Source organism: Falco rusticolus, chromosome 1 (assembly GCF_015220075.1).
Source record: "Falco rusticolus isolate bFalRus1 chromosome 1, bFalRus1.pri, whole genome shotgun sequence".
Classification (NCBI taxonomy): Eukaryota; Metazoa; Chordata; class Aves; order Falconiformes; family Falconidae; genus Falco; species Falco rusticolus.
Genome location: NC_051187.1, coordinates 38,965,371 through 38,978,160, shown reverse-complemented (window position 1 = coordinate 38,978,160; position 12,790 = coordinate 38,965,371). Strand labels below are relative to the sequence as shown.

The following is a 12,790-nucleotide window of genomic DNA, read 5'->3' as shown; positions in this document are numbered from 1 at the left end:
TGTAACTTTACTAGGAGTGTTAAGGCTCTCTTGGGACTTGTCTTACCGGAGGAAAAGATCGCAGGACTTTAACCCCATACTGAGCTGTTAGAGGATGAGGTGGATACATGCTTGAAAAATAGGAAAGGCCAGTTGGTGGATCTGTTGGTGCCCAGCACAGAACGTGGCTGAGCTCAGGTGCATCAGCATCAATTGTATGCCAGGTAACCAGGTACTGAAAAAGCAAGGCAGACATGTTAGGGGGTTATAGCACCCAATAACGCCTGAGTAGAACACACCAGACAGTAACGCTATTAGCTAGCCTCCTATAGCAGAGAAATTGAAACATGGTACTTTTTATTTTACAAATCCACAGCTATTTTATCTAAAACATTTTTTTTCCTATGAAAACCTAACACCTCCCAGATCACCAGACGAAGTTAGTGAAATCAAGTTACTAAAAGCACAGCACAGGAGCTTTAGCATAGGGAGAAAGGATGAGCCCTTTTGTAAGGGTTAAAGAAGGTTCAACTTTCCTGTCATCTATTCTTACAGGTGATGTACAGAATGTAGCTCTGACAAGACTCTCACATGACAAGTACTTCACTGCAGATCAGCACGGTGAGTCTCCTCCACTTCAAAAGGCTTGGCCTCATGACACACAGAACGGATTAAGCTTGAAATAATTGCAGCAGCAGCACTCACCATGACTTGGTCCAGTGCCTTTCCTTACAAATGATGCAAAAGGAACAGAAATGGTGGCTGTGCTGCAAGTGATGACTTTTGAGACATTTTCTGTATGGTGAGAATATACCCAGGAGCAAGATGTACCACTAGCTAACTAGCTACCTACTCTTTATTGCTGTGATTCTTGTCTCAGCATCCTATTTCCACAGCTATTCTGTCATTCTCTCCTTAGAGCTATGACTAGAACTAGAATATACATGTTGTGTTAAGTAAAGACTGTATTTTCCAATACATCTGAAGGAAACGGGCATAGTGGGGCCCTGTAACAGTACAGATATTCACAAGTACCTTTATGGCTTCAGGAACATCACTAACAGCTCCTGGATCCAACCGAACCAGACGGGTCACTTCTGTTCCAATAGCTTCAGTGTTCTTAAATCTAAGTACAACCAGAAATACAGTAACAACATTAGAAAACTTTGTCAGCCTCTTCTGTTTATGTGAAGATGCAGACAGCAGAAGGCAGAAGAGTATATGCTTGATAAACAAATAGTCTAACTATGAAATAATGCACACTGAGGGACCAATATGCTGTCAAAAGAGGATTCAGGAACAACTGGTCCTCATCCAATGCTTTTGTATAAACCAGTAGTATTTTAGCCCACTACTGAATTCTTGGCTGAAATATACTGTCTGGGATTCTACAGAAACTGGTGTGCAGAACTCTACTTGGCAAAAACTATCACTGTTGTAAGGGGGAAAGAATTTCCTTTCCCTTCAGGAGCCAACTATGCTAATTCTCTTATAATACTTATTAAAGTGCAAGCCAATATATATCTAGAACAATTCATTCAAAGACACTTCTAGCACTGTTTAAAAGCTTGCCTGTTAATGGGTTCAGTGCTGTTAGAAATCAAACATGATTTCTTCTGAACACCATATAAGTGTTAGCAAAGAATGGGTGGCAGAAAAGAAGCTAGACTCCAGCAGAGCACGAGCCAAACGAGTATATTAGGTAATCTAGTTCTCTTCATTTCAAAGGTCACAACCAGCTGTGACAGTATGCAAGGGGGCTCTAAACAGGAGCAACTGCCATCGGTACTTACAGTGCAAGTACTCACTCAACTTCTAGAGGCAGCAGGAATTCCATCAGTTTTCTTTTGAAATTTCTCACCTGGTAGGCAGCTGTACAGCAAGATGAGGAGAAATGCTCCAAGCCAGATTTACATTATCCTTCCACTGCTTCTCACTAAGACCGATATACTTGGACCTCCAGTTTGCTACACTGCTTTCTCCAGTTTGATCCAGCTCTAGCTCAGGGGAAGACAGTGGATTGTACCATGTGATTAAGCGTTCAATCTCAGTAGCCTGAGGAAAGCAGAAAAAAAAAAAAGCAAAAAAAAAAGCAATGTTTTCTGGAAGAAGAACAACACTTCTGATCTCATACTGCATGCAGTTTATGTATCCTGCAACAACAGTCTTAGAAATTCATGCAGCTTCCCCATTCTTCTGATGACCCACCAGCAATGACAGCAGTAATGTTCTTCGCTTCATGTAGTACTTGTGTAGCTGTGTACCTCTGTTAGTCTTCTTAGACATTCCTTTAGAAAAGGATAAAAAAAGTTTTCAGTGGCTTTTGTTCAGTACGTTAAATGTGCTTTCAAACTGTCCACAACTGGCAACACCAACATATAAGAACTGAATAATCACAGAACATGTGTAAATTTAGATCAGAGTGACTTCCCAAAGTCAGCAGTGCAGCTACTCGTTGTGCAGTTGTTCTCTGAATATACAAAGTACAACAGGCTACAGCGGTATCAATTTAGCCAGCATTGTGTTCACTTTAGAAACAAGACAGCCTATTGAAAAGAAAGGGCACATAGTTTATAACTGTACAGCAACAGCCCACAATCTCATGTCACTCCGCTGCCCCCAAGAAGCGCTAGCAGCATGTCTGCACAAAGCAATTTCCTCACAGGATTTCGATACATCTTGACCTCCATTCTTACTCCTTCTGCACTGCAGAATTGAACATTCTGTCAAAAAACCAAGTAATTTCAAAACTTGCTGCCTCCTACTAGTGAGACTTTTTCTGTTCCCTCTCCAGTTTGGCACTGGTAATTAAATACCTTGCCAGAAGAACACGAGCCCAATGTCAAAGGGAAACAATGACTTTAAGCAACATCTGCATATGAAATACACTATGCAATTAATTGCAATGAGCTAGTTACAATCAAAAATATACCTGATTTTTTAGATATAGTTGACATGCCACTGGACAGAGGGTAAGTGTTTATCCATCCTTGTGTAGCCTGTTGCCGAGACCCAACATTGATATCCAGGTTGCTCCTGGTGTCTTGATTATCTAACAACAGAGCACAGACCTGATGTAGAATCCAATCAAAGAAATAGCAGGCTTTTCAAACAGCACATAAAGGAGCTCACCAGGTGGCACAAGTTGGCTGGCGGTCAGATACTTCTTGTCTGAGAACATCGCTGTCCAAAACTTGATCAATATACTGATATCCTCACGAAGCCTCTTTTCCCCTTGTGTAGGGAACTTTGAGGGACAACTTGAAGAAATTACACAAATAATGTGAAGTTGAACGTATTAGGGGAAAACAACTAACAACCCACAAATCTAACCAAGTCGTATTTCTTATTCTGACCAGAATCTACAAGGATGGAGACTAAGCATCACTACATTTTACCCTCATGGCTTTATTATGTCTGACTGAAGAAGTAGAAACTACCCATTATAAATGAAAATTAAGGCAGCAGTCTGTCAGCATCCTGGATTCATTTGAAATTTATTATTATGACTGACTGACCTCCTCACATTCAGACATTCCTGTAAATTATATTATTTTCTGTTGTGCCCATGTCAAATACTGAAATCATCAGATTCAGCGTGGGTGTACTATCAAAACAGTGCAACTGTATTTCAGCCACACACTCTGTAACAGCAATTCTTTAGATCCTATAAATCTATTCAGTGCTTAAAATGGTACCTAAACTCCAAAATAAGAAAAAAACCCCAAAACAACAGAAACACCTGCAGACACTACTTTGTAAACGACAGATGAAATCTGGAAATTATATCCAAGCCTCTCCGAGATGGCTTATGAACTAGAGAAAAGCACAAGGAAAAAAAAGGTTTCTGTTAAAAAGGGAGAAAAAGTAAAGGAAGAAGTTAAATCACTAGAAGAGAAAGACAGCTGCTGCTCTGAAGTATGACAGAAAGTTCAGGAAATCACACACACACAGTTTCAGTGAGTAGTTGCAAATAAAAAGGTACCTGAAATAATCAAAGGCAGTTGAATAAATCTTTTCTCTCAAAACATTTCGAATAGTTGCATTTGGAACCACATCAGCGTGCAGTAAAGACAACCCCAGAGTCAGCAACCTAATAAGCAAAATAGAGAACAAAAATTTTAGCATTCCCAAAACGGAGACCAACGCAATACCATCCAAACCATAGCTACAGCTGTAACTCTGCTCAATTTATCAGAAAGTGCCTGTTTCAGAGCTCTTGGCAAACTGCTCATATTATCATCAGTCTGTTCCTAAAGCTGTGCCTACTGAACCACAAAAAGTAAAAGCCTTTAAGCCACAAAAAGTGAAAACGATTGAGAAAAATTATGTCCAACTGATACATTGACAGATCCATGATGCAGGCAATTCACTGTATGAAATTATCCCATGAAGTTTTCTGAAGCACCAAAAAATGACTTTCAAGCTAAAATTAGCTATTTCTGCTTTGAAAACAGGGCTTACACTCTATATCATTGCAGGCTTTTAAAGGAACATCACCACTTGAAGCCAAGGACAATTTAACATTTAGTGTTTAGTCCTTATCTCCCAACTCCCTATAAACTTATTTCTTCCCCCAAGGAAAAATCCAAAACTACTCACTTAAATCGGGGTCCAATTGCTGCCACATGCCGATTCAAACTGCCTTTGGCCCCTCCAATGTTCAACGAAAGAGACCGCTGGAGCAGGCTGGAGAAGATCTCTATTTGGTCAGAGCTGCAGTACTTGGCTATTTCAAATCTCTGCACCAAAAACTGAGAAAGAGAGACATGCCATGCCTTCTTTGACCTTTTTCATCTCAACTCTCACCCAGTCTTTTCCGTTTCAAATGCCTTTCTACCCTTCAGTTATTATGCTCATCCAGAAAGAGTGCGTCTCCTGGCTTTGAGGCAGATTGACTACCACCATGACCTCCAGCCCTTTCCTGAATCATGAGAACAAGCAGTGCAGAGTAGCTTAATCACAGCATCACTGCAACACCACCATAGGTGGGACATTCCAGAAGAAATACACACCTCTATCCAGATGTAATGTGGGGTCACCTCTGGTGGACAAGGCCTTGGCTGGCTCTCTTCTGAGGCTGCTAATGGATCTGCTTCTTTCTGCTCAGCAGAAAACAGACCAACTTTCTGTTCCACAGTCATCTGCCAGGCTCCTGCCATTTCCCGCATGAACTGCAAAAAGAAAGGTAACAGTGTTAATAACTGTTTCTTTTGCATCCTAAATTACAAAGTGAAGAACCACTCCCCTGGAAGTTCAGCTAGTAACAGACAAGTGCTGTATTTTCTTGAGGAAACTGAACTGTTAGATCAGCTGGTGCCAGCCCCTCTCCCTCTCTACTAAAGGTTACCGCCTCCAGCCCCAGGGCAGCAGAGACAGGCCTACACCAGGTTCTCATGCACTGCAGGACACAGTTGGACCCATGACCACACAGAGCTGATGCAGTGCACAATATAAAGATGGCACATAATTCACTTTTGCTGAACCTGCCCCAGGGAGCAGCATCCTCTAGTAGAAAGGAGGCCCAGCAACCAAGGGAGCTTATCTGATCGCCTCAACAAGATAAAGAACTTTCCCAGAATCCTAAGAGGGGAAAAAAAATGAAATTGATGCTTATAAAGTTAAAAACCAAGATGTGCCATGTACATGACCTAAGCAAATTTAGATGATTATCTCCAGCAAGTGAAACACTTAGCACTCACTAACTGGAGCAATTATCAGAGGCAGCTTCTCAACTCTGTGTGGGCTCTCACTACACCATGCTGAGTTGCTTTATTACCACTAGATTCATCCCCACCTCACAAAATACAGCTGGTCTAGCCTGTTACAGGATTAGGACACTTGCAAGCCTATTTTTTTGTGCAAGGGTGCAATGCCAGATACCAGAGGCCCTGAATCATGAACAGGGACATTGATCTCTATTTGTTTTAAAACACTATTCTATAAATTTTGGTAGTTTAGAACCTGGTTCATGAGCATCTTGGGCATCTCGGCAGCAAAACAAATGGTACTGCTAAGATCCTAACAGATTTCCTTTGCTGTATCATTCCTGCTGCTGAGAAAGATCTGTTTCCCAGACTCTACTTTGTAAGGGTGCTCCGACTTCCAACAATATATGAAAAGAAACTTCCTAGCAGACTGAAGTGATTAACAATGCATTTAACACCCTCACTTGACACAGATTCACAATAGCTGTGAATCTCTCAAAATTTTCTCCCTTCCACCCCTTGCAGGGGCAGAGAAAGAGTTGTTAAATAGCTTCCTACCGGCACTTCTATTCCATTCTTGGCAGCAAGCAGCCACTCCCAGCAAGCAATTGCTGTTTCCATGCCGTGCTCGTTGAACATTCGCAGGGGTCCCCAACACAGATGATGAAGGAGCTGGGGATCACAGTCTAGAAACAAACATTCACTCAGATTTCTCCAACAGAATAAATAACTGCTTTTCACATCAGCACGAAACTGGTGCGCACGGTATGTAATAATCAATTTCTAATAAATAGCTTCTAGCTTAAAGCTTTTCGGCAATATAAGCCTAATTGAAAAAACTCAAAACACAAATCTGCTTCAAGCTGATGCATACTGCATTTGTATACAGATATTTTTTGTACTTTTATTATTCTTGGCATTCACAGCCAGAAAGCAGAACTCCATTTGTTTTTCATTACCTTTGCTACTTATTAGCAGTGCAGTCAACTTAAACATGGCCTGAGTGTAGAATTCAGTGTGGCCTGATTCAAGAGCATCATTCAGCTCTTTGACCATCAGTTTGTTCAGGTCAGATGTTCGTCCTGTAGCATTTGAGAACTGAATCATTCCAGAAACCTGTAAAATACAGTGGTTTTTTTCAACAGAGAACAGTATTTTACGTATCTCATTTGTTATTTGTCATGTGCCTGTTAAGGAACTTCACAAATAGAGGCATCTTTTGTTACTACTTCCCTAAATCTTTCACTTTATCTGCAATCTAAGAACTTTCTGCAAGACCAACAGTAAAATTATCTGTTTAAAAACTTAAGAAAATTATATACTTTACCTTGAAGGATTTGAACTTTAGAATCTGTGCTTAAAATAACACAGAAACATACAATAGTTCAGATTGGAAGGGGCATCATGCCCTGAAAAGCCATGCCAGAGCTCGTGGACATTCCACACTCATGAGAAATCCTGTACTTGCCTCTCCTGCATAGCGGTTGCGTAAGTTAAGAGAAGCCATGAAGTTGGAGTAGTCCTTCTTCACACAAGTTGGTCTTTCAGTCAGCTGGGTTGCCTGTGACCAAACCACACACAGGTGTTTATACTGTTCATATCCAACCATTCGTGGTTTTGTCTTTTTATACTTTCAAACATGTTTTAAGTTTAGTTTTCCTTATGCTTATAATCAGAATAGCATTGAGACTATTAGGTGCAACAGGACCAGGACTGACAAAAATTAAGTAACATGTGCATTTATTCCATGGATACACAGTTTGAAATATATACGTATTGGATGTACTTCTCGAAAGACCAAAACCAAACTATATAAAGGATAGACGCTCTGGGACTGCTGCTCTCTTTTCATGAACAGGTAAAGGTAGGGAAGAAGAAAGGAGGAGATCTGATCTTGGTTCTGCCCTCTCCATGCAACAGCTTGCTGAACTGATGGTACTGCAGAAGAGAGAATATTTTTTTCCTGTCTTTAAGAAGTGCACTAGTAATCCTTGTTTCCCTTCACAGAAGCACTCAGGAATTCATGACTCAGAGTTTCTCCTCAAAAGCAAACAAAAAAAGAATGATTCTTTACACTGTAAAATGAATTTTTTATATTGAGGATTTAATACTAAAATTCAAGGCCCGCAAAACCACCAAAAATTTAACCCTCCTGCAATGCTTTGCTTCAGTACTGCTAATGGCTAGCTTGGCTCAACAATGGATAAACTTCTGAGAACTAGTTTTGTGTGTCTTGGTTATAAAATTTGTACACGATCACCTTCACATTAGCACTGTCCAGTCCACGGGAATAAAGCAAACCAAACTGCTAGCAATTTGAAAGCTTTCTGAAACAGCTTTTGCCACTTGGTTGACACAGGAGGGCCCTAATAAAAACAAATACTGTTATCTTATTAAGAAAATGAGAATGTTGTTTCCCTTATTTCCTTTCCAGTCGTAAAGCTTCTAGATTCTTCCAGAACAGTCTGTATTCTATCAAGTTTGTCCCTTTAGAGAACTGCATGGCTGTCTTCCTGAGCCCTGGGAGTTCTTTATCCTAATTACCTTTAGTAACTAGCAACTGTCTAGAAGGACAACTGTAACAGAGAACCAAAAGGAAATCCTGCTAAGGCTGGGGGAGGAGGCAGTTCCAGAGCTGCTGCTAGAAAACACGCTGGCTGATGATGCAGCAGATTCTACTGGGCGTTTCTCCAGATCAGAAATTACAACCACAAATCAGAAGAAATATGCAGGTTTTTTACAGTTAATAACTACATGAAATATTCAATGCAAAACCATGTTTTGAGTGTAGCTATGTGAAACACAGAGCAAATGGGCGTCACCCAACTCTCACCTACGCTACTATTCTAGAAAACAGTTCATTTCAGCCTAACACAGATCCTAGTTTCAAGTAACTGAAAATCATCTACAGAAAACTCTTAAACAGTATTAGATATGGTTTTATTTTCTTACTTGTTACCATCTTACTTTTCAGTATTTTACAGAAGAATATGATTGGCAGATACCTTGATTTCAGATGGAAAGAAATAAGGGATCTTTCCGAGTAATGTTCAAGAGCCACAACAAAGGTGATTTAGAAAATCTGTATTACTTGGCTATACCGAATGTTATAAATTTAGCACGATAGCTATACAGGTACACAAATGAACAAACAAGGATGTGCCCAATACTCACGCCCAGAGTAGTGTTCTGTCTGTTGTAGCCAGCAAAGTGCAAAACACTTTCCGTAGCCATAGCCAGTCCTGTGTGCTGGGACAAACCTGACACCCAGTTCTGATGTTTGTTGAGGTACTCCTGACAAAAAAAAAAAAAAAAAGTTTGTTGGGAAACTACTGTGTTTTTCAAAACAAGGCAACACATAGGCAAGTGTTGCAGCATCACAAACTACCAGAAACTTAATTACACACATACCTGATAACAAACAGGCTGCCTCTACTCATCCCTTCTAGGCAGTGTTCCCCTGGCAATAAGAAATTCTAAATGTCCTCCCAAATATGTGAAGAGTAAGACTTGCTCCATTTTGCAAAAAGATAAAGTTTTCAAGCTAGATACTCGAAGGCTGAGGTCTTCTTTAGAAAAAATCCCTTTTGACAAAAAGAACCTTACAAAGAGAACCTTACGAAAGGAAGTGCTTTGGACCCCATGGAAGAAGGGAATCCTTTCACATGAGGGTAGAATCCCTTGAGGTTCTTTTTTTGGGGAAAGAAATACAAACTTCAGGTTGATCTGCAGTGCCCAAGATTGTGAGCCTCCCAGAAATTCTGTTATCAGGACTACATTAGGCACCTCTAGAAGGAATACTAGTCTAACCGAGACTACATAGCTCCTTCAGCTACTCACCAAGGATTAATAGACACCTGCATTTTACTATAGTGAGATTTTTTGTTTACATAAAAGGTATTTTATTAGTAGATCATAAACAGTCTCTTAATCTTTCTTTGTGGTCTTGTGACTGCTTTTTACTGAAATATACCACATGTGAGTATTTACAACACCCACACTCAAATTCAAGCCTGTAGTTTACAGTGGTCTCATATTAGCAGTGTTTCTCCATATTTAAAAAAGGAAAAAACCCCACCCAACCATAAAGACAGAAAAAAACATCCTCCCAAGAGGGAAATAATAAACAAATCTTACAACCTAATCATATACTTCAGTCCAGCTGATATTTTCAGCTAATGTCGGCATTAAATGGACTTTGGTAGGCAGATGATTCTATTATACTGAATTCTGACTTCTGAAGTAAATCCAGGATGATCAACTGTTTACAAACCTGTTATTTCCAAGATACTTCAGTTTGGACTACATCAAAAGTCACACCAAATCAAAAATCCTAATTATCCTCTGACAATGCTCTAAAGGAAACGCTAGAGCAACAGAATATTTAAAGTTATGCTTGGATAGCCTGAAAAACAACACATAATTTAATACTAATTTTGAATATCTGCAAAAATCAAGTTTTCACATGCTTATTACCTGTAGATGAGATTTTGTGACAGAAGGAGCCCATTTCATTGCTTCTTGCAGAATCATCCCACAGCGTGCAGCAAAATCCTTGACTATACTCTAGAATTAGAAAGCATGAATACAATCAGTACAATATAGGGCATATAACAAGAGGCCCTGGTTTTAATGGTGTAGTAAGTTACATATGGAGTAAGACAGGTTGCAGCAACATGATACAGTTAGGATTTTCTGTAACAATCAATGTACCCTTGATAAGCAAGCAACTGTCACACTTCAAGTAAAATAGTAAGATTCAGAAAAACATACATACCAAGTGTCATATTCTATTAGAAAAAACTTACCTAGGGAAGCACTTAAAAAAAGGACCCGAGTGGCTCACTAATGTATCCTCAAGACATACAAAAATATTAGGCATTATTTTGTTCTTCAATAAATCAAGGAAGACCACCTACCTCTCTGGCTTCATGTGTGTCAGGGACAGTTATTCTATATGGAGCATCAGGAATGTCATAGTATGGTTGGTCCTTGTGAATGTCCTGCACAAAAACAATTATCAGCTTTCAGTAAGATGAAATTCATCATCACTTAACCTGAATGCTACAGGTAGCACTTTTCACAAACAAGAAGCCTGATTTACCAAACCTTTTTGCTAATATTTGCTCTCAAAGTCAATTTGAATAGCTCTAGAAGAAATTGCTTGTATTCCAGTTGGCTTTTAGTATGAATAATTTTAAAAATTCAAGGCTCTCCCTTCAACGTTTAATACAAAAATAAAACTCTACAAAGCATTTCCATCTTCAAAAATACTAATATGTAATAAATTCAAGGAATATGGATACACATACAGAGACTGGAAAGAATATAATCTGACAACCACAGTTCATAAAACCAACACAAACCAGAAAACCACCACCAAATTTTGATATCAAATGAGACAGTTCAACAATTACAACCCAGAACTGGTAATCCTATGTTTTGTTCTTGATGCTAAACATGACTTTCTGAACCACATTCGACAACAACTTTCTAGCACTAGTTTTACTACCTATGAAAGAGGGTTGGAAATGCACTTACCTCACAGAATTTAAAATAAAGATTTTATCATTCTCTAGTGATAAAAGCAAAACCAAAGTAAGAACTCATAAATAAGTATCAAATAAATGCAAACCAAAGCCAGACAATTCAGTTCTATGAAAGAAAAAGGAACTTACTGCACTAAGAGACAGTGACAGTGTCTGCAGAATATCTAGCATAGTCTTCAGCACAGTTCCACTCCATAACAAGTGAGGAAACCTAGAGCAAGACAGGATTCAGAAACCAACAATGATGGACAGCTATGAAAGGAAATTATTTTATCAAAAAACTGAGCTGCTCCAAGAGCTAGTTACATAGATCACCTGGTAAGCTCATACTCAACAGAAGTTACAAAGCTGGCCATGGCTCACAACAGCCTAGCTCAATACAGCATCAAAAGCTTTCAGAAAGTAAGCTAACTAGAGCTATTTCATAGGAGTTGAGAATGCATTTATTTCATGCACACTTTGCTTTGCTCCATCCATGGGAATACTAAGCAGACACAGACACGTTAAGCAGGGGTTTCAGGGCCCAGGGTAAAAATACTATTGAATGTTAATTTTGAAGGAGATGTTTCAGCAGATGTACCAGCCAAGAAATCCACTTGATTGTTGTCATCAACTGCATAAGCAATCACTAAACAGCCAATGTGAAAAGAGAGCAGGAAGATGAAATCTATACTCACTTGTCTACCAGACCAGATAAGTATTTGTCTGCAACTCTTCTGATCCTCTTGTGAATGTGGTTAAAATTTACCAGCAAGAACTGAGCATGCCTCTCCAACTCTTCTTCATTCTCCTTAGTTTTAGGCTAAAAAGCATGCCAAAGAGAAGTATGAAGCTCAAATTCAGAACAATTATACAAATTCAAAATTTTAGTTTCCATGTAACCTACCTTATCAGCCATCATTGTCAGGAAAGCTTCAAACACCTTATCAGCAACAGCTATCACACACTGCATCATGCCTGAGGAATTGAGAGAAGTGGCAGATTTGATTATCAGAATTACATTTGTTTTATAAATCATGCTTAACAAAGTGTTTATGTTTACTCGGCCAACACTGAACCAAGCTGTTTCACAACAAAAGCAGTGCAAGAACAAAGCGATAGCAATCTAGTGAACATGATTCATTTTGTCATATAGTTGCTTGATTTCTTTTAGTTTTGCATGCCTGGAAATAACTTCCTAGTATGTCAAGTTGCAAGACAACCAAGACAGGTAATCTTACCAGATTTGTCTTTCTGAATTGCTTTATCCTCAAAATAGCAAAACATGACTTGGAAACGATCTTGGTCGGTTGAACGTAACACCCTAGGAAAATAAGAGCTCTGTGGGTTTGGTTGTTTTGGTTTAGTTTTGTTTTTTTCTTTTTCCTTTTCTTTTAAAGATGTTAAACATAAAACTATGTACTTTAACACCACAGTACACAACATACAGTCACTGTTCATTTCATGGCAATTTTAAGTCTCCAGCAAGTGTGATACTGCTATTTGTTTCTACATTCAATTAACAGGACTGAGACCATAAAATGCTGGTTTGTCACTGAGAGACTAACTTTCACA

General features: G+C 39.2%; 1 protein-coding gene across 3 annotated transcripts in view; it reads right to left on the bottom strand.

Moving 5' to 3' along the window:
- Nucleotides 1-12,790, bottom strand: part of PI4KA (phosphatidylinositol 4-kinase alpha) — a 62,943-nt gene that overhangs the window by 13,309 nt on the left and 36,844 nt on the right. For all 3 annotated transcript variants that reach the window (XM_037375266.1, XM_037375272.1, XM_037375281.1), the window contains exons 23-41: nt 12,457-12,539; nt 12,123-12,193; nt 11,914-12,038; nt 11,366-11,447; nt 10,607-10,690; nt 10,164-10,253; nt 8,862-8,981; nt 7,156-7,248; nt 6,647-6,803; nt 6,246-6,373; nt 4,995-5,153; nt 4,582-4,733; nt 3,965-4,072; nt 3,112-3,239; nt 2,912-3,031; nt 2,188-2,267; nt 1,841-2,034; nt 1,015-1,105; nt 47-214 (exon numbers count right to left, since the gene is read on the bottom strand). In XM_037375266.1, coding sequence (XP_037231163.1) covers nt 47-214; nt 1,015-1,105; nt 1,841-2,034; nt 2,188-2,267; nt 2,912-3,031; nt 3,112-3,239; nt 3,965-4,072; nt 4,582-4,733; nt 4,995-5,153; nt 6,246-6,373; nt 6,647-6,803; nt 7,156-7,248; nt 8,862-8,981; nt 10,164-10,253; nt 10,607-10,690; nt 11,366-11,447; nt 11,914-12,038; nt 12,123-12,193; nt 12,457-12,539 — 2,233 coding nt within the window. The remainder of the gene's footprint in view (nt 1-46; nt 215-1,014; nt 1,106-1,840; nt 2,035-2,187; nt 2,268-2,911; nt 3,032-3,111; nt 3,240-3,964; nt 4,073-4,581; nt 4,734-4,994; nt 5,154-6,245; nt 6,374-6,646; nt 6,804-7,155; nt 7,249-8,861; nt 8,982-10,163; nt 10,254-10,606; nt 10,691-11,365; nt 11,448-11,913; nt 12,039-12,122; nt 12,194-12,456; nt 12,540-12,790) is intronic.